This window comes from Triplophysa rosa, linkage group LG4, assembly GCF_024868665.1.
Source record: "Triplophysa rosa linkage group LG4, Trosa_1v2, whole genome shotgun sequence".
NCBI lineage: Eukaryota > Metazoa > Chordata > Actinopteri > Cypriniformes > Nemacheilidae > Triplophysa > Triplophysa rosa.
The window spans coordinates 18,757,233-18,780,269 of record NC_079893.1 but is presented as its reverse complement, the minus strand read 5'-3'; the positions used below and the strand labels follow the sequence as shown (position 1 = coordinate 18,780,269).

The 23,037-nt window shown below is 38.0% G+C and overlaps 1 protein-coding gene and 1 long non-coding RNA gene across 2 annotated transcripts in view; one reads left to right on the top strand and one right to left on the bottom strand.

Annotated features, from left to right (window-relative positions):
• Positions 1-23,037, bottom strand: part of prkx (protein kinase X-linked) — a 100,003-nt gene that overhangs the window by 2,797 nt on the left and 74,169 nt on the right. Inside the window, exons 5-6 of the mRNA XM_057330606.1 lie at positions 5,387-5,482; positions 2,265-2,322 (exon numbers count right to left, since the gene is read on the bottom strand). Coding sequence (XP_057186589.1) covers positions 2,265-2,322; positions 5,387-5,482 — 154 coding nt within the window. The remainder of the gene's footprint in view (positions 1-2,264; positions 2,323-5,386; positions 5,483-23,037) is intronic.
• On the top strand, positions 7,962-9,860 carry LOC130552375 (uncharacterized). The gene is made up of 3 exons (XR_008962726.1): positions 7,962-8,163; positions 8,550-8,646; positions 8,791-9,860. It is a non-coding gene; the product is annotated as an uncharacterized LOC130552375 (long non-coding RNA).

The window sequence follows — 23,037 nt, the reverse complement described above, 5'->3', positions numbered from 1 at the left end:
ATACAAAACCAATGCAAGTCAATGGGGACCAACGGTTTTCTGTTACCAACATTTTTCTAAATATCTTCTTTTATGCTCTGCAGAAAAAAATAAAGTCATACAAGTTTGAAATGACAAGAGGGTGGGGAAATGATGACAGAATTTTCATTTTGAAGGTGAACTGTTCCTTTAAAGACATTGAGTTGCGCATTATAGAATAAATATTTGTTGTGCTTATTTGATTCTACACTAAAAGAGTAACACATACTGTAAATAATATAACCAAGGCATCATCTGTGGCATTGCTTTATCTGAAAAAAAGGACTGTCGTCAATAGCTTATTACACATCAGTTATATATAGCTTGGAGGATCACAACTAATTCCAGCTGATCACGATAGTCAATATTGGGTGCAAAACTCCTGATCCGAGCATCACTAATGAACATATTCTTTTATCTACAGTATATATATTTATCCGTAGATTAAAGAGAAACTGCAAGCATTTTACTTGAGGATTCTCAGGCCTGTGCTTAAATAGGGGGCTGGGCTTTAGGGGATTACGACCTATAATTATGCTCTATGAAAAAGCTACCAAATGTCCTTCAACACTTAAAAATGACCTTAAGGAACATTACTTCACTTCACACCTCAGCAAATGTAATAAGGCTTTGTCTTAAAAGAAGGGTGTGGTAAAAATTGAAGGACAATTGGGATCACTTCAGTATCTGTCTTTTTGTTTCTTACAGTGTAAAAGAAAAGTAGGACACCCCTGCTAACCTGCAGAAGTATTTTAGAAACCTCTCAGTCTGGGCCATGCAGTTCACTATGGGAGCATAAGAGAGTCACTCAAGTGGAATAACAGATATCTGCACTTGTGAATGAGTGCTGCCAACAGGACCCGGCCTTGCTGTGGAAACGGTGCAAACACAGCTGCTCTTAAACCCCCACTTTACGTAGAGGGAGAGAATAGAGCACATTAAAAGAAAGAAGAAGAGAGAAAAGTGAGAAATTTACAGCACATCTAGTCTGAGACCTCCATCAAAAAGCGACATCTTTACAAAATGCCATTAAGTCTATATACAGAATGCACACAAATTTGGCTTTCTGGTCTTTAAAACTGACTGAAAGTGAAAAAAATGCGATTCATTTCTTCAGACAGTGAGGGTGATATGTGGCGCATTTGTATGTGTTGCTATAGTAATAATGTAAGTGTTAGCATGACGCCATGAGACTTTCTCACACAACAAGTAAGAGCAGCCGTTGACAGGGAGGACAGAAAACTGGAAACTTTGCCTTTTGGTCATGACATCTTGTTGCGGCACTGAAGTAGCGGGGAAAACACGAATTCATCGGTTTATGAGCATGCTTTACTGTACTACAATGAGAAAAGAGTGAGCGAAACAAGAGGGTACTGGACAAGAGAATATTGCAGACGTTTGTTACGTATGCACCACAAAAATGTACATGAATTGTTCATCCAAAAAACTAAAATTTGGAACCACATATATAATCAAACTGTTCACACTACAAAGTTAAACGGATTTGAAGTGGATTGAATGCGCTTTATAAAATAATTAACTTGAATATATGTGTTTAAGCAGCACTCATTCCTCACGTGCTGGAAATACTAATGTGAGTATTAACTGTAGCTAATGGGAAAATGAAGCCCAGACACAACCACTCATAAACTTCCCATGAGATCACCATCACGTTATGCGTCACATTATGCATGACAGGGTCCTGGCGCACCGCTGCCACCTCATCTGGCGCCGATTATTCCTGAATTATACCTTGAAAGGACAATTTAGAAAAGCAACCGGCATTAAATAGGCTTGAAACTGCTTGAATAAGTAAAACGGAAATATTTTGCAGATAGGCTCCATCTGCAGTTCCTCTCTGCTCATACACCTCGTCTGATTGGGGTTGGACTATGGTGGGAGAGCTGCCTGGTGTCAGAATCACTCTCTTGAGTGCTCAGGGAATCTCTCCAGATCCTCATCTCTTCCTCTCTCTAAAGATAGGCAGCCCCCTCATCATAACTGGAAGCATGTGGTCAACTGTGAACATCTCACAGGACTCGACTACCATTGGGTTTTATTAGGATGCAAAACTGCTCTAGAATCAAGAGCCCATATGGAGCAAAAGATGAAAGTATTGTCAGTTCCCTGAGGTAAGATCACAGATGCAGATTACTGTTGAGATACTTTGCTCAAACATACACGAGAAACAGAAAAACAGACTCTTTAGATCTACATAAAACAGATTCCATTGACACTATGCTTACCTTCATATTTCCAAGCCTTTTTGCCCGGTCAATCACCAGAAACTTCTTGATTAGATCTCTAGCAAAGCCAGACAGAGAAAGAGAACATTAGAATCACTATGCTAAAAAAATTGTGAAGGACATTGATCGGGGCTCTACTTTATTACTCTGGGCATTCTGTATGTAAGTTTTGATTCATTGGTTGACCCAAATATCATCACATTTGCATGACTTATCTTATAGTGACATCTTACAACAGTGAACTCAAATGTTTATAGATGGTTTCAAAGCAACAACATAAACAAACGTTACTGCGCATGTGCGCTTTTGTGGCCCAAACTTAACTTCCGGTACACATCTGCAGAAGAGTCCATTTAGATTTTTTCTGATAACAAGCAAAAGTAAATTCCATTAGCTAGCATGTTAAACGTATGTCTAGCCAGTATTATTTTGGGTTATCAGGAGAAAAACGGTTACTTGGCTAAACTTAAATGTGACACGTGACGGTTATACGACCCATCAACAGATTGTTTATTTAATAAATTAACATTCAATAAAATTTAACAAATTCTTTTTTATAATACAATAAAATATGAATATAAAGTAAATAAAATATAAATGGATATATTAGCCACTAGCCAGGCCGATCATCAAACACAGACTGGAAGTTAACTTCAGGCCAGGTGCGTTTGTCAGATGAAACAAGAAGGTAAAACATCTTATGATAATTTCTTCTAAATACCCCGCCACATGTAAACTGTGAAAACGCTGCAGTCATGGACATGCGTAATAGGTTTTCAGTCTGTGGGCCTGAGCAAGTATTCCCAAAACACTAATGCTGGCCTCCAGGATGATGTGTTTTTGCTACGAAATAAACTTATTTACTGTATCACTACGATCAGCCGAGAATACATTTACATTTGCCAGACTCTAAACGCGCATATACGCAGACAAAGGATATTAAAAAGTGCTTTTGGCTTAAAACTGGTTATGCTTATATCCGCAGAGTGTTTCTTTACAGTGTGACATTGACAACTAATGGCCTGGACTACAGAAAATTGCACACTTTGTATGACGTTACGTATGCTCAACAAAAATGTTATTGAAATGTAATATTATTGGTCAGACAGACAATAGATGAGGAAATATTACATACAGTTTTTACTTGTTTTACAGATCCGTGAATGTTAAGCTGAAAACATGATTGTTATTAGCATGTCCACTGCTGTGGTAGTGATCTTGTTACATTAACAGTGGTAAAATCTTCAAAGAGATTTACCCCAAAATAAAAATTCTGTCCTCATTAATTCACCCTCATTCAAAACCTCTATATGACTTCTCCTGTGAACACAGAAGATATTTTAAGAAATGCCATACAATGAAACTCAGTGGGGGCCAATGTGGTTTTGGTTATCAATGGTTCTTCTTTTTGTGCTCTGCAGAAGAAAGTCATACGTTTTGGGTGACTATACGATTAAAGTTCTTTTGTTTTTGAGTAAAATATCGCTTTAATATTCACAATGCCCATCTGAAGACATGCTCTGCTCTCCTGCAGATGTTAATCATTTGTGTTTGACTTCAGGATAGCATTATCTTATCAAGCTGGTTAAACCTCTAGTGACACAAGCCTCCTTGCCAATCAAAATGACTAAATGGACTTGCTTTGCCTGAGGTAACTGTTTCAGTTCCTGAGAGCTTCCTAAAGCTGTCTTTGGCGTCTGGAGAGCAGTTTGGACAAAAGCCGTATACGGAAATGTTGCTTTGATTGTAACTTTGTGTGTGTTTGTGCAGCTGTGATGACTTCTTAGATGTTACAACTAAGGGAGGATACTGTCCTGTATAATTAAGAGTGTTAGTGTGGCTTGTTTGAACATCAAGACAGCAAGTTATTTGCTGAATCCTGAAGGCTTTTAGTTCAAAAGGACTAACAGTAGTGTTGAGTAAGGAGACACACGTCTGTCTATAATCTAGAGGCTTTGTCTTTGTCTACAGGCAGCCGTAAGTGTGCTTAAAACAAGTTCATTAGAGGGCATGTGCAAATGGTTTAAGTGCCCGTGTATCTTTGAACTGTCTAAAAAGGGGTTGTCAACCTTTTTCAGGCCGATTGGTGGACAGAGATGGATCCAGTGTTGCATTTTAATGTACATGTAAATTTTAAGGATAGCTTAGGATAACAATGTAATGCTATATGCATGTATTAACATACTTTATTATGCCGATGTTGCGATGCAATTATAATAATCATTATTGATGAACAGACTTTTATACAAAATTTAAAATCAACAAATTAAAGGGATAGTTCACCCAAAAATGAAAATTTTGTCATCATTTATTCACCCTCAGGTTGTCCCAAACCTGTATAAATTTTGTTTTTGTTCTGCTGAACACAAAGGAATATATTTGGAAGAAAGTCAGTAACCAAACAGTTCTCATCCCCTATTGACTCCCATAGTATTTATTTTCCCTATTATGGCAGTAAATGGGGGATGAGATCTGTTTGGTACTGACTTACTTCCAAATACCTTCCTTTGTGTTCAGCAGAACAAAAAATGTATACAGGTTTGGAACAACCTGAGTGTAGCATTAGACATTTCTGCAGCAGTCTATCGTTATCACAGTCACCTAAGTGGTTAGCTAACACTTGCTATAGCTAATATTCATGGGGAAAAGACAGACCGCCACCTTCTCTCTTGTCGGGGAACTCAAAATGATTTTTTTTCTTTATTTCTTATATGCATGCTCACATTAACTTCCTCGTGCGCGCAGGCACATGACATCGCAGGCACATGACATCACTGCTTTGACTATTTAACATGGCTTTGCTACTCATATTATAAAATATGCTTAACACAGAGGGTGAGTAATCGATGACAACATTTTCATTTTTGGGTGAACTATCCCTTTAATATGTTGATTTTAAATTTTGTATAAAAGTCTGTTCATCAATAAGCGATCTATCCCTTTAATCTTATACCAGAATTAATACCAGAAAATCTTAATAAAAGCCCACTGGTCTAAACCATACATGTTAAAATGATGACTGCAAAAGCACTACTTCATGCAGAGGACATTGATTTTATTGGATTTTGCACAACACAAATATGTCAAATGTCATTTTATTGTGTTTTCTCCATCAAACTTACTTTACATAGAAATCCAGATGCCGCGGAAACTCCAGCTTTCCTGCTAGAATCTTCTGGTAAATGCCAAAGGGATTATCGTCAAAAAATGGAGGATACCTTAGACAAAGAAAGACGACAATATAAATACCATTTTAATGTTCTTTAACATGTTCCATTGGTTTTTAGGGATTTAAGTCAATTGTGATCAGCAATCCAATGCCCTAAACATGGACCAACCTGAGAGAGAAAACATCTTAAAATGATAAGTAAATCTGTCAGAATGACACATAGCAGGAAAAATCTTTAAAGACGCAGTGAGACACTCTTCATCTTATTGACAGCTCAGACTTCAATAAAGTTCTGCTGAAACACTATAAAGTAATACACTTTCTCTGTCAGCTTAGTTCTTCAAAAACCTCTTCAATGATTCATGAACTGACCCGACCTGGACACACAGACACGAATGAACAAGCTCATCCATGTGCTAAACATTTCAATGTGATAACAGCCACCAAAGTTGCATGTTTGTAAAATGCTAAATGTGCTTAAATCATGCACATCACTCTGATGCAAAAAGGGTGGTTCTGCATGAATGTGCATTTGCTTATTGTAAGATCCCAAATTAGCACTCGCCAAGGGCCAGAAAACAAACAGTAGCTTTGGAAAGTACAACAAAGATATAAACCATTAATACATATTTTGAAAGTGATGTGGAACAATAGTTTTATTAGGCCACCCAGATGAAAATCAGGATGTTTTTTTGACAGATGCAGTTTGACACATAGACTCGCTCTTAAATGACACAATCACCAGTGCTGTTTGTCAAAAAATACCAAGAAAATCAAAATATTTCCATTACTATACAGCAATAAGAAAAAATATAAGGAAAATGATGCAAAATCCAAAGTTCTGTCATGATACTCTAGATGGCGCAGTCCTTTAAGTCTAACTTTACCTGACACAATGACTATCACATGGCGCTGCTGATTGGTTGTCAGCAGCCAACCTTGCTCCTTAACATTCAGATACCTGGCTAGTGTTTGTCTAAGCAGTGCAGCGAGCTTCAGAAACCCTCCACCTTCCCCAGCTCCACTGGTATACAGTAGATCTGCTACAAGGTATCATGTACCCTTACGGGGTATTTCATGTTACATGTGCAGCAGCATGTCATGGATGTATTGGCAGTAGCAAGTCGTGGTACTTGCTCAGCCGCAGCAGCAGCGTAGCAGATCTATTCCGCCAATATCAAACACATTGTCATATACATCCGAGAGTTACAATACAATTTCAAAGCCATTGTGAATTTTTTTCTGGTCAGTACATTTTCTTAAGTTAAATCTGTACTGGGCAGTGAGAACATTTTGCATTCTGACTATGTACTTTGGCTTCTTTTCGTCTGTGTGTGTGATTCTTCAGCACATGCTGTGTAAACTATTACTCCTTCCTTGCAGGCTTTCAGCTGAGTGCTCCTGTAGCTCAACTAAAACATTACATTACATTAAAAGTGCAAAGCTTTGTATTTGTTAAAAATGTTTACCTTCAATGAAATAAGTGGCTTTGAATGAAAGCATCTATAAAACGCATACTGTAAATGAGTCCCTCCCGATATACCTACATTAACATACTTGATCATACCTGGGTCTGAAAGTCTCCTAAGAGACCTCATAAGATAGTTTCTAAACATTACAACATAGCCATACCTCATGTTGGCTCCTGAATCAGTTCTAGTAATTTAAACCTGGACTTAGGCTGTTGCCATTGAAAGCATGAAAGCAGAGCTCGAGAACTTCAGTTAGAGAACACTTTGGTCCTTCTTAGTTAAAGACCTCCAGTTTTGGCCTTTAGAAAGCAGTGTATTCAGGTGGTTCCACTTAATGACTTGAGTAGGAGTGACAGCATTGAGTGTAGAAACCATAAGGACAGAGCAAACCATAAGAGGACTCAACTGATGGTTAGAAAATCTTTCTCCTGGGTGATGGAAAATAGAGACAGAGAGAGAACAGGAGAGACATATTAGTGTCTTGTGTTTCTGTTAGCAGTGGCTGGTGACTGGAGAAAAAGGAGAATTATGAAACTGAAACTTTTACATAACAGCACAGGTATCGCCAACATTCCACAAGAAGAGGGAAAAAGAGAAAGAAAACTATGGGGATGTTTTGCTATTCTCTGAAAGTGCAGAATTTTGGAAGATATCTAATGTATTCTAACTTCCGTGATGTTCCAAATAAAACAAAATCTACTTTTCTTCAAAAATGTACTTCAGGTAGAAAGAAGGTATATGTACTTTGGAGCTAACCAAGACAGTGGTCCATTGGGACCCCAGTGTAAGGTTTGAGTTTCCTCATAAACTCTCCCTGGAAGCTGCTCCTGTTATTTCCTCATGTGATCTGAGTGCAAGTTTATTTACACAACACATGCATTATCTCTCATGTGTGCATGATTACAAACTCATTTTCGACTCCGCACAAAACCCAATCCCAAACTGTAAAAAACAACAACAAAAAATTCAAACAAAGACTACACTACAAAAATGTTGGGTTGTTTTTTTTAACCCAACCGCTGGGTTGAACCTGTTGGGTCATTTTGTTGGGTTATTTTCTCAGTGTTGGGTAGTTTTTTTGAGTAACCCAACGCTGGGCTACCGGTTGGGTCCAATCGAGTGACAGTTCAGAGAGTAAACCCCTCCCCCTCCTTCACGCCTCAGACAACCTCTACCTTCGCGGACCGGGCATTTTAAATCACCTCAGACAGGAACAAGCGTCTTTCAGTGAGGACAGCTGTATATTCACAGAAAAAAGGTATGTTTTAGAGCTTTTGATTTATAAAACTATAGCTGTACCCCAGAAAATGCAAAAGTATGTACAGTATGCTAAATTGGGCGGTTCAGATGACATGAAAAGTTTTGAAAAGTAGCATCTAGCTGTGTTACTTTGGTTTGCTAGTCTGTATGCCCACATTGTTATACAGCTTATTGAATAATTAAAACATCTCTTTTGGTCAACATTTCCTCTGAAATTTGTGACTTATGCGAGTCATTTAGTTCGCTATGTATCTTTATATTAGTTTAAGGTTGATAGTCGATACACGAGCGTATAGTGTAAAAAAACACACGTTTACACTGTCAGCAACTGTCATGCTGGCACCAATAGTATCTATCCAGCTAATCCATTATATTTTTCCAAAGCACCCAGACGCTTACGCTCTCCTTGTGCCTGCCGTTGCTAAGCACCCATGGGCCGCGCATGTTGTGAAGACGAAGAGGTTTCAACAAAGGATATACTGTATGTATTATATAGACTAATTATGCAAATTAATGTAGAATTCGAGTCAACTGCATGCTATATAAAATAATAAGGATTGATTTTGTATATAATGCTGCTTGTATAGTGAGTTGTATGTTATTAACATTCTTTTTTTTTTAACAGGTTGGGATCAACATGGTTAAATACTTTAAGAAAGCTGAGCTTGCAAAACCCTTCGCTTTTGTCCTTGGTCTTGGGGATGACAGTCAGTGCCATCAAGCCTTTCCCTGTGTTCCATACTGAAGTGATCATCCCTATGCCCTACTCCCTTTGAAGAGTAAAGCTCTTGATGTGTAAACTCTGGAAGGAACAACACAATTGTATCTACTAATGTGTCTAAAATTGACTTGGCAAAAAGATCAATAAAAACAATGTCATTTTCTCTTTATTTGGAGTGACATTTTGTGGGGTGTCCCCTTCAAAGGGCAATATATCCCGTTTGGAACTCACCAATAGTTGTTGTTGGCAAACATGTACTATAGCAAAATGCACTCCTTGGTATACATAAAGCATTTTACTGTGCCACTTTGATAACTTTATTTAATGTATATGTTAAAATCAAAGCTAATGTAATTTATTGATGTTTTTTAAATATTTATAAACAGAAATTGTAATGAAATGCTGTTTTATTGTTCATTGAGCATTAAAAATAGCATGCTTTTTATGAATTCCTGTAACGGTTTCAGCACCACCGGCCACGCCCCCCATGTCGTCACCGCCAGCTCGCTTCACCCATTCCCTCTCCCCGGAGTTCTGAACTCAGTTTCCCAGCATGCACCGCACATCCACCATTTTTGATTAGTCCACACCTGCATCACATCATCAGGATTCTATTTAAGTTTGCACCTTTTTGTTCTTCCATGTTCAGTCTTGTTGTCTTCACTGCAATTCTTTACCCCGATAAGAATACTTACCTGTTTTTGAAATACTTACCTGTTTTTGGAATACTTACCTGTTTTTGGATATTCCTGTTTTTGAAATACTTACCTGTTTTTGGATATTCCTGTTTTTGAAATACTTACCTGTTTTTGGATATTCCTGTTTTTTGAAATACTTACCTGTTTTTGGATATTCCAGTTTTTGAAATACTTACCTGTTTTTGGATATTCCCGTTTTTGAAATACTTACCTGTTTTTGGATATTCCAGTTTTTGAAATAAACTCCTTTTTCTTATCTACCTCCGTGGTGTGCTCTCCGTCTACCAGAACCCTGACAATTCCATGCATTTCAATGTTCTTCCTTATTAATAAATCTTCACCTTTTGATTTTTACTGTTGCCTCTAGTAATTCTCTGTAATATTTAAATTATTATTCATATTTTCAAACATTTCGGGTTTGTTTTAACTAGCAATGTAGTAATTTTTAATCAACAGTTGAGTTAAATAAAACAACCCAGCGGGTTGACGTTAATTGGGTCATTTCTGTAACAACCCAGCCAGCTGGGTTAAAATAAGGTGCGTGAGCGGTTATTTTAAATTTCAACGGTCGACCGGCGCCACTGCTGACAGACGAGAGCTAAGTTAATATTAATAATACTTTAATTAAATAAAAAGTGCGTGCATGTGTGTGCATATATACACATGTTTGAATGCCGTGTTTTTTTCATAGCAAAACAAACGTTTTGTTTTTATAATCTGCATGACTGTCGAAGCCAACACTTGCTTTTTATAACCATCCTATTTCAAACGTAGATTAAAATAATTGTTTGGGACGCCCCCTCGCTTTGTTTTTCTTTGTAAGAAACTTTTAGGTAAATCATAAACGTTTGTGGAAATCATATTTTAGATATTTGGCGGCACTTTCGGGATTTAGGACCCAGCGGAAGCGCCAGGACTCCAACCGCTGCAGCGCCACTCAGTCAAAGGCGCAGGTGCTGTGTGTGGAATTCAAATGACGAGTGTGTTCATTTTATTTCGTTACATTTGTTTTCGTTATCATACGTTTAAAGCAAATAGCAGAAAATACATTATTTTGGCGTTCATTGACCACAAAACACGAGGGGGCTTGCCTCAGTGGCATTTTCGTTTTCTAGACTTGCAGCATTGGCCTTCATTGACAAGCTTGCAATATATTTATCTATCTTTTAGAGATTATATGCGAAGGAAATCTTCAGAAGTGGGAGCCTGAAGCCTTAACTGACAAATTTGCAGGTAAGAGATTAATGTCTGAAACTTCCCGTTAATACAGTCGTGTGAAAAAGGACCAACAATGTTTCATTTTTTATATTTAAACAAATACGTAATGAAACGTGTACATAACAATAAATTAATATAATCTATCATATGACACATGAAATGAAAATGTGTACTCATTTTTACAATTAAAGTCAATAGGAAAAGTGTGACCCCTACAGGTCATCAGGCTAAGATGTAAAGACCTCCGAATTTGTGGTATCAACATGTGCTTGTACTTTTTTCCACACGACTGTACATCATTTTTGACAATACCGTTTTAATCATAAATAATTATTGTAATAATAAAAATAATAATGTGCATGTGTGTATATTTACAAAAGAGAATATCTGTTTAAGGTTGGAACAAACATCATTCATCAGGAGCAATGGAAGACTTTCATGTGCAGCTTGGGGATAAAACCGGTTCCTCTTAAATCTTCGTTATTACGGGAAGAATGATGCTGGAGGAAGACCGTCTTTTACAAGCAGTTGAGATGTGTTGTATATTTACATTTTGGAGTATGCCAAGCCTGGTGGTACTGTAACTTTTTATAATTGTATAAGCTAGACTAGCCTCTGTTCTGTTTATTTATTTGATTCTTGTAAATTGATACTTAACTGCTAGTAAGTAACATTATGATCAAAGGAAATACATTAATAAAACAACTGCAACCAATCTTATTGTATTGGAAATAAAGATTTATAAAGGTATTTCTATGTTGTGCATTATTTGTTTACACTGCAATCAAGTAATAATAAATAGGAGGCCAAAAATAATAAACAACAAATATAACAATAATAAGAAAACAATAAAAAACATGTTGGCAAAAATAACCCAACAAATTAGTTATTTCATAACCCAACTGATTGGGTAAAACTTGGGTTAAAATAATCCAACAAGGGGTCGGTGCTAGTAACCCATCTATGGGTTATATGTTGGGTTATTTTTAACCCAACTGTTTTTAGTGAGTACATTTTGCTTTTTCCGAAAAAAGATTTACTGCTTTTCCTTACTAGTTATCAATTTTGTTTATTGTTCAAGACATTTGAACATTGGTTGACAGTGGTTCTTTCAATTAGGGATGCACCGAATGTTCGGCCACCGAAAATGTTCGGCCGAAAATAGCAAAAAAAACGCAAGTTCGGTGTTAGGCCGAATATGTGAAATGGACAAATAAATTTTACCGAACATGACTCGTGATACGATCAAGCAGCAACCAGCGCAGAGAGAGAGAGACGAGTGCGCTTTATTACTAACGCAAACATTTTGGCAGTGCGTGTGCGTGCGTGCGTGCGTGCGTGTGCGTGTGTGGAGCATTTTAAAGTGTCAGAGAAAGACACAGCATGGGACTTGCCGCACGGAAGTAAATTTACGAATGAAAGCGTCTTTACCGGTCGGTAACTTTACTTCAGACGGAAGCGGGCTGTCTGACAGTAGCCCCGCTGCTCGCGACATCCTTTGACATCATACAGTGGTCGCGTGCACACAGTTCCCTGTACAAAACAACTTGTCAAAGTATGTTCTGTGCACCTTCTGAGAGAACAGTCAGCTTTTGTGGGCGGAGTTTGGAGGAGAGACATGAACTGATATGGTTGTCAGTCAGCATCAGTCAGAATTGCTTGCATTGGATGTTTTTTTTTTCTTTCTCAAATCATTTTGCAATGTAGCCTATAATAATCCAACAGTTTTAGTTTATTCATATTTTGATCTTATAGGCCTAATGTTGAACGTTTTTAATGAACTGTTTTGTTGTAGGGGTACAGAGTAACTTACATAACATTCTTTTAGCAGTCAGTTATAGGCCTAATTAATATAGGCTATTCATGAAGGGAGAGGGCTCAATTTTTTGTTTGAATTTACTTTGTTTTGCTCAATTTTATATTAAGTTGTATTGTATTTTATTGAAAAGCAAGACAAATTATAAAAAGCACATTTTGACTATTCAGTTTGTGGTGCAATAGTGAAAAAAATAGCTTAATAAATAGAAGAAATGCAAAAAAACATGTTCGGTGTTCGGTATTATTCGGCCTTCGGCCAAGTGTTTCACATCATGTTCGGCTTCGGCCAAGAATTTTTGTTTCGGTGCATCCCTACTTTCAAAAAACAATTCGGTGCATCCCTACTTTCTATTTTCCTATGAGAAAAGTGTTAGATGACACACACAACAACAAACATTACACACAGTTACCCCTGTTTCACACATACTCCTTTTGCAGTGCGTATTTTTTTCCGCACCCATGTTAGCAGATCAGAGCCTTCACACTGCACGTGGTTGCGGTCCGGCAGTGTGTTCCAGGAGCGGTGTGTCTGCAGCAGTGCAGCAATAATTTCCGCATCGAGTCTATTTTACAGCACGGACCGTTTTAAAGTGATAGCACATGTAACATTCTCAAAATGAACACAAATTGACACAGAAATGCAGTAATTTCACCATAAATGCATATAAATGAAGTTTACTACCTTTTTTAATTATGTTATTTGTTTAATTAAGCAATAAAAGCCGATTAAAATGTTGTGTGTTACAAATATTCAACAGTGTTTATATTGCGTGAGGAAGGTGCTTCTATGCAGATAGTGACAAGTAGGTGGTCCAGAAAGTACAAGACGGCAGCGCGATGGATAACACGAAGCTAATTATTGAGGTAGAGAAATACAAAGTGATTTATGAACCCCAGGACTGTTTTTATAAAGACATGAATGCTAAAGAAAAGGCATGGGAGGCAGTTTCATCGGCCACTGGAATGGATGGTAAGTTATTTTGAAACTCTTTTAATAGGCTAGGCTAATATAACTTCACAAGCATCAAGTGTTTTGAAGTACCATCCTAACATCAAAACTACAGATAAAATATAATTTAAATAGTACTTTCTTTTCAGCTATTGTGTTTTGTCCTGAAAAAGTTTATAATTGTATTTCTGTCTTGTCCTACACTTAATTCAAAGTCATGTTTTTTAATCTGGATACACCATGGAAGTTTACGGTGGATGCTGTTTTATATATATATGGTCACACTTTATTTTAAGGTCCAATTCTTGGTATTAATAAACCATTAACTATGACTTTTGCCTCAGTAAACTACTAATTTGTTGCTTATTAATAATTAGTAAGGTAGTTGTTAGGTTTAGGTATTAGGTAGGATTAGGAAGTAGAATATGGTCATGTGAATATGTGCTTTATAAGTACCAATAAACAGCCAATATGCTAAAAATAGGCATCTAATAAGCAACTAGTTAATAGTGTGAATTGGTCCCTATACTAAAGTGTTACCATATATATCTATCAACCACTCGCACTAAACATAAAACAGAGAATCACAATGATGAAAATACCCTTTTTATAAACTTACATTTCGATCAATCATACTGTATATCGGAAATACACATTGTTGACTGAATCTAGTGCTGTAGTACTCGACTCCGGTCTCGGACTCGAGACGTTTTTTTANCCAGGACTGTTTTTATAAAGACATGAATGCTAAAGAAAAGGCATGGGAGGCAGTTTCATCGGCCACTGGAATGGATGGTAAGTTATTTTGAAACTCTTTTAATAGGCTAGGCTAATATAACTTCACAAGCATCAAGTGTTTTGAAGTACCATCCTAACATCAAAACTACAGATAAAATATAATTTAAATAGTACTTTCTTTTCAGCTATTGTGTTTTGTCCTGAAAAAGTTTATAATTGTATTTCTGTCTTGTCCTACACTTAATTCAAAGTCATGTTTTTTAATCTGGATACACCATGGAAGTTTACGGTGGATGCTGTTTTATATATATATGGTCACACTTTATTTTAAGGTCCAATTCTTGGTATTAATAAACCATTAACTATGACTTTTGCCTCAGTAAACTACTAATTTGTTGCTTATTAATAATTAGTAAGGTAGTTGTTAGGTTTAGGTATTAGGTAGGATTAGGAAGTAGAATATGGTCATGTGAATATGTGCTTTATAAGTACCAATAAACAGCCAATATGCTAAAAATAGGCATCTAATAAGCAACTAGTTAATAGTGTGAATTGGTCCCTATACTAAAGTGTTACCATATATATCTATCAACCACTCGCACTAAACATAAAACAGAGAATCACAATGATGAAAATACCCTTTTTATAAACTTACAATTCGATCAATCATACTGTATATCGGAAATACACATTGTTGACTGAATCTAGTGCTGTAGTACTCGACTCCGGTCTCGGACTCGAGACGTTTTTTTATGGTCTCGGACTTGTCTTGGACTCGTTGGTATTTGAACTCGGACTTGTCTCGGACTTGGTCATTGGTCTCACAAATGTTCTAGTCGGTCTCGTCCGAGTCCAGCGATATATGTTTTATTTTCTCCTTCAAAACAAAACAATGATAGAGCAATATTCTTGTGATCCGAAAACAAATGATCCGAAAACTGTTGCCGACTCTCGACTCTAGAAAGAGAGCTGCGCGTGCTCATAAGTTCTCTTTTCACACAGCAGTTCAGTTCAGTGTGTGCTGTTGTTGTAATTAAATAACTCCGGTATATTGGTTCAAGTCCGCGGGACTGTCATGCACGCCAAAAAGTGAATAACTGAATTAATTTGTGGATAATATTAAACGGGAACGATTCACTAAAAAGAAAGAACCGGTTCGAATGAATGATTCATCCGCGGCGCGAACCAGCATCAATCATTCATCAGGCACGATGTCAGCGAGCAGCGGCATAATACAGATTGGTTTTACAAACCATAATAAATGTATCGACAGTGCGCTTAAAAGAAAACTTTTTGTAACAGAATTTTCCCCGAAACATGTGGGACAACATCCAATTTCGTAAGACACCTGCAAAGGCATCACAAAGAGAGGTAAGTTAATGCCATGTTTCAGAGTTAGCATTGCATTTGAGTATTTTAGACAGTTTGGAAAGTAGGGCTTAAAGATAAGATTGATCGTATTTTTATTGTCATTGTGATGTACATGTTATTTAAGGATGGGCACCGACGTGCTTATAAACGTGCTTATAGCCGTGGAGCCTCTGCTCTTTCTAGCGTATCCTCTATCGAACACGCACGCGCACGGGCAGGCGCGCACACGCACGCACAAAAGTGTTCATTGCTATACAACCTTGCTGTTAGGAGTAGGGATGTAACGATTCACTCAGCTCACAATGCGATGCGAGTCACGATTCTGATCTCACGATGCGATTTATTCACGATTTACTCACGATTTATTTTTACAAAATGAGTTGAAACAAATTAGAAATGAACAACTTCCCTTGCATTATTTCTTAAATGCTTCACGTTTCTTTGTATAATAAAATAATGTTTTATTTCAAATAACAAAACTAAACTGCAATTTTATAACAAATTAATAATAGAAAAAGTCTCTTTAATATAAACAAACTAATACTGTCTGAGCTTTTCTTGGATTTTTTTGCATTTAAGAAATATCAGCATGTCCCTGCTGTTCAAAAAATGTATTGCGATTCAGTTCACACCTCAACCGATTTGAATCATCACTCATAACCGATTTTCAACCGGCTCACGGTGAATCGTTACATCCCTAGTTCGGAGGGCTGATAAAAAAGTTCCTTAAAAAAGTAATAAACAGTTACACTTCGGCTTTGTGACTTTAGTGCTATACCTATATAGTAAAAATAAAAAGACCTTAATTTATCTGCTTTTCGATCATTACAAACAATAATGAAAATGATTATCTTAGAATAGAAGATATGCTGTCTCTTGCATCACATAAATGATCAATAGTTAAGTATGTGGTCTTGTAGTCATGATTTTTTTCTGTCTCTGTCTTGACTGTCACAATTGGACTCGGTCTTGACTTGGACTCGAACCTCTCTGGACTTGGACTTGACTTGGACTCGAACCTCTTTGGACTCGGACTTGACTCGGTCTCGACTAGTCCTGGTCTTGGACTTGTCTTGGACTAGACAATGGTGGACTTGACTACAGCCCTAACTGAATCACACAGAAGACGCGGACCGCTAGCGCTACAAACGTAGTATGTGTGGAAGCACAATGGCGCATGACGGATCTGTACTGTATACGTGTTGCTCCACGCACCGCATACGCACTGGACACAGAGTATGTATGAAACGGGCATTAGAAAGAAATCAATTTTTTTACTGTCCTTTTCATGCTACAGCTGAAATGCAGATGCTTTTAAATTAAGTGCAATCGAGACATATTTCTGTAAAGCTATTTTGAATGGATGTGTTTTGTGAAAAAATAACTACATTTCACGAATAAACATGACTTCCCCCATATTTACCCTTCTATCAACCAGTTTTGAAGTCATCTTTAAATGTGTTTGCTCAGATTCAGCTAACATTTTCATAAATTCTGTCAACCAGAGTCTAGCTGTGCAAAAACACACAAACACAGCAAGACATCCACTCACAGCCCCACACTCGGCCGGCCACTACATTGGGGTCATGACCCCTTTGAAGGTTGTCCGAGTCCATACAACAGAAGTTTGTCAAACCCAGGAGGAGTCTTTTTATTAAACAACTTGCTACATTTCCACGAAGGGGAGTCACAGGACCTTTGACACGTGATGGACAAGAACCTAGACGTACCGTCAACTGAAGGAAGCTTTTGTGCATGTGTGTGTGTGTTTCTTGGAAAAAGAAAGAGCCAGGTCTCTATCCCTCTCTCCTTCACTCACAGGAGCCAACACTTCAAACAAGGTCTTGGACGAATAAAAAGGGTGGGTCACTTTTTCCTCCACGCGAGAGCTTGTGAAACCTCTGGGGTGGATTTAGAGTCAGCAACATGCAGGTGGGAAAACGAAGCAGACTGAATGGAATATACACCGCAGCATTGAACATGATTGAGGAGAGAAGATGGGTTTATTTTCCCACCGGCTTTGGAGTCGATGTGACAAAATGAACCAAATTTCCTTTGCAAGACAGAGGTTTCACTGTGAGTCCAGGGTATAAAATAATAAACTATTCTATAATTGATCCTAATTTAATTTGCATGTACATCAGTGCGTACATGCATGGTTAATGACAGCAAATCAGAATTTAATCTTTTTTATAAACATGCTCTTTAACAAGAAACATATCCGCCCCTACGGATGTGTGTGTTTATATTGTGACAGTGCGCACCCACACTGTATACAGGCTGCAGAAGAAAACGTCTGAGCAAACAGAGATAGAGATCTAAAATATGCTTCATACTCAAAATAAATATCAACAGTCCGCTTAAAGTGTTGTAAGCTTTCCTGTGGCTCAGTGGATAGAGCATGGCGTTAGCAACGATCTGTAATAAAGATCATGGGTTCGATCCCAGGGATAGCACATACTTAGAAACAAATGTATAGTATAATGCAATGAAAGTCGCTTTGGATAAAAGCATCTGCCAAATGCATAAATGTAAATGTGAGGTTTAAGCTCCTGGCCGAGCCACATATACAATGCTGCACTGCTGCCATCTACTGGTTTATTTCTGACAGTTGATCTCATGAGTGCACCCCAGTAAAAACAGTCTGAGCAGCACATGGTGGAAAGCAAACTGCACAGTTATTTTCCTTCCTTTTTACAGTGCATTAATTGTTTTGGTCATCATTAGCTGAAAATGAGTTCCTCTAAATGCGGAAAAAAGTCCATATGATCTCTGTGAATCCTTTTAAAGACATCATATTATATAGAACCAAATTTACTTCTGAGATAAAAACATACATCGTACTTTAAAAACAAAATCGAACTTTGAAAAATCAAAACTTCTGGTACAAAAAGGCTATTTATTGAAACAAGCTAAAAAATGTCTCGTTCTCTATTTTTGCTATTATAATGTCATCTAATTTTGTCTTGTTGAAGGTTTATGTGAGGACGGGCAACAGGACTGAGTAAAAACCTAGGGAACACAACTACAATGTGTAATATACAGGGGTGACCCCGAATAGTCGAAGATTCGATGCTTCGATAGGAGGAGCCTGATTCAACTACCAGTCTCGCGGTTGAATCTTCTCAAAGGTGTTATGCAATGGGGATCAGGCCATTTTGGTTATATGGGCAATGGCATAGCAGACGGGCACGCACTGCGCCACCAAAAGTATTATGTATGATGTAAAGAAATGGGACATTTTTAGGGTTGGGTACAGAAACCCCCGGCGCATATGAGCGCGAGGTCTGGCTATGACCCAGCGCAGGATCGAGTCTTCTGTGCTGTGAGACCGGTAAAGAGAAGCAGTACGTTCCACACGCACCCGCAGATGACTCGCAAATGAATGTGTACACTGTTTCCAAACATTTGTCACTTACTGAATGTCTGGGCAAATAAATATGAATTAACACTTTGTCTGTAAATGCACGTAGTTCGTTACTTTGACTGAACTTTGCACTGCATGATACAAAAATTTATACAAATAATAAAAGATAACAATAATATAACCAAAACCACCGCATATAGCAAGCACGGTGACGGCGCAGACTTTCGGAACTTGTCATTCTCTGCACTGAAAGCAAGCGTACTTGTCAGGAGGACGGAGAAAGAGTGCACAGGAAAAAAGGTGAAAGGGACTTTTTGACTGTTTAAATGGTAAGACGCTTTATTGCATTCCTCCTTTACATGCTGTAATTAAAGTAACTTTATTGGTAGTTCATTGGTAATGAACATGCTGTATTCCCGTTTGTAAAAAAATATTTCATTAGTACTCGCACACACAAAGACACGCACGCTTACGCACGCACAGTGAGAGCACACATTTACGATAAAGGAAAGAGAAGCACAGGTTAAATATAAATTTCTATATGCAATATTAATTAAGTAAAACTTTAAAATTCTAAAGCAGCCCCCCTGGCCAGGCAGATGCAAAACAGTATGCAAACAGTGGCGAGAAACCCAAAACTCTAATCGAGAAAAAAACCTCAGGAGAACCCAGGCCCAACCAGGGGATTCCAGTTCCCCTCTGGCAAAAGCTGCTGCCTCTGCACAAGCTCCAGAGAGCTTGCACAACAAGGCTAAATAAAATAAATAAACTTACTAATAAGGTAAATTCTAGTTTAAAATTATCATTAATAATCTAATAGCATTTGAAATTTTGTGGTGAGGACGTGTCAGGTGACCGCGTCCTTCTTTATCCAGCTCTAGCATCTCAGCTCTTGTCAGGTCTCCGCTCTACCATCAAGTCAGGCCATGAACTGCATCCTGCTCGCTGTGGTAACCTTGGAACAATGAGACAAGACTGGCTGAGAGTAGAGTACTGTTCTGTACTCTTTGATGCAACAAGTACATCAGTTGTGTTTTTGGTTCCGGTTGATCTAACTAATGCAGCCTAAACCCTCTAAAGATTTATATTATGGAAGAGTAGTGTATGCAAGATTAAAAAGATGCGTCTTTAGTCTAGATTTAAACTGACAGAGTGTGTCTGCCTCCCGGACAGTGCAGGGAAGACTATTCCAAAGTTTAGGCGCTAGATAGGAAAAGGATCTACCACCTGCACTTGATTTTGAAATTCTAGGTATTACCAACTGACAGGACGCCTGAGAGCGTAATGCACGTGAAGGACTGTAATACAAAAGGAGTTCATTCAAGTACTGAGGAGCTAAACCATGTAAGGCTTTATAGGTAATAAGCAAGATTTTAAAGTTAACGCGATGCTTTATAGGTAACCAGTGCAAGGTTGACAGAACCGGGCTAATATGTTCATACTTTTTTGTACGTGTAAGAACTCGAGCTGCCGCGTTTTGGACCAATTGGAGTTTTTGTAATAAGCCTGCAGGGCAACCACCTAACAGTGCATTACAGTAATCTAGTCTTGATGTCATGAATGCATGAATTAACTTCTCTGCATCTGAGATTGACAGCATATGACGTAGTTTAGATATATTCTTAAAATGGAAAAACGCAATTTTACAGGTGTTGGCGACGTGGCTCTCAAATGACAGATTACTATCGAATAGAACGCCAAGATTCTTTGCTGACGACGAGGGTTTTATGGAACATCCGTCAATAGTTAAACAGTATTCTTGGTTGTTACTTATAGCAGTTTTCGGTCCAATAAGTAACACTTCCGTTTTGTCCGAGTTCAGTAATAAAAAGTTGTTACTCATCCAGTTTTTTATATCGACTATGCATTCCATTATTCGATGGAACTGCTGTGTTTCATGAGGCTTCGAGGAAATATAAAGTTGAGTATCATCAGCATAACAGTGAAAGCTAACTCCGTGTCGCTTTATTATATCTCCTAGAGGTAGCATGTATAATGCGAAGAGCAGAGGCCCTAAGACTGAGCCCTGTGGTACACCGTACTGGACTTGCGATTTGCGTGACACCTCATTGTTTATTGCTACAAATTGAAAACGGTCGGATAAATAAGATTTAAACCATTTCAAAGCTATTCCCTTAATGCCGACATAATTTTCGAGTCTATGTAGGAGTGTGCTGTGGTCAATGGTATCGAATGCAGCACTAAGGTCTAGCAGCACCAATAACGAGATACAACCTCGGTCAGACGCCAATAGCAGATCATTTGTAACTCTGATCAAAGCAGTCTCTGTACTGTGACATGCTCTAAATCCAGACTGGAATTCTTCATTGATGTCATTCCTTTGGAGGAAGGAGCATAATTGAGTTGAAACTACTTTTTCCAGAACTTTAGATATGAAAGGTAGATTCGATATAGGCCTGTAGTTCCCTAGTTCTCTAGGGTCGAGTTGGGGTTTTTTGACAAGGGCCCTTATAACAGCCACCTTATATGCTTTAGGCACATGTCCCAATGTCAGAGATGAGTTAATAATACCAAGAATAGGATCTATAATTTCTGGGAGCATCTCTTTCAGTAGATTTGTAGATATAAGGTCTAGCATGCATGTTGTTGATTTAGATGATCTAATGATTTTAGACAGCTCATCGTGATCTACGGTATAAAATAATTGCATTATCTCCTTAGGGGCACTGTAGTTAGTTTGTTCAGCGGGTTTCACTTCTGATTACATTGTTATCATTTTTTCTCTAATATCTTGGATTTTATATGTGAAGTAGTTCATAAATTCATCACTGCTATGCTGATATACAGGATCAGAAGTCACTGACGATTTTTTTTTGTTAATTTAGCCACTGTGTTAAATAAAAACCTTGGGTTGTGCTGGTTTTCTTCTATTAGTGATGAAAAGTAGGCAGATCTAGAAGTTTTTAGGGCTTTCCTGTATTTTCGAATACCATCCTTCCATGCTGTATGAAATACCTCTAATTTAGTTTTCTTAAAGTTGCGCTCCATTTTTCGGGCCGCTTTCTTTAGAGCCACACCACAGGACATTGTTCAAATGTTTAATTTCAATGTTTGTCATGTTCTCGTCTTTAAAATGCTGTTGATGGTAGGACTACTTTCTTGCACATTTCATTTCCGTTAGAGCGAATGGACCCGGAAGCTTGAGCCACGTGGTGGGTGTGTGTGTGTGTGTGTGTGTGTGAGAGAGAGAGTGAGAGAGCGAGAGGTCGCGCGCACACCTGCGTGTTTGCGGTAATGTGACAGAAAAGCCAGTGATAATAAATTATTTATTCCTCGTGTTCTTCAGCAGTAAAAAAATCTAGAGTAGGTCTATCAAAATACATTTGTTATCAGTTATAAGCAGCGTGAAGAGGAAAACGAACCAATAGGCTATCAGTGTTTATTAATGCATTTTGCTTTTCCATTTAGTTATTTTATTTATTCAATTTCAGTATATGTATTTCTTGTTTTTGAAATGCTTTTTTATTGTAACGGAACTGCACACATTTCCATTAACAGTAAAGTTTGACATTACAAACGTCAGATCAAGAGCAGGGTGCTGTGTGCGGTGATGGCCTGTAGGCTACACTAGAACCTTTCTGTTGTTTAAAGCAGACCTGGAACACCTTCATAGGTGTGCATTTAACTGAAAGTTAATATATACCCGTAGAACGTTTGTCAACCAATCAGATTGAAGCCTTCAATAGCCCCGTGGTATAATGATAGATATTGGGGACACATAACAAATGCTATTTTCCAGGCAGTTTTAAATTTGCAGTTAGCTTAATGTGCAGGGCACTTTGCTTAAAGGTGGGGTATCCGATTTCTCTTAGCCGTTGTTGATGTTCAAATCACCAAAACAAACACACCCCTACCCCCATCTTTCACTATCGTCAGCGCTCGGCTCGGCTAATGTCCGTCCTGTGCACTGTGCACCGTACTGCTGATTGGCTACAAGGTTGTTTTGGTACTCGGCCCGACTCAGTTGTCTA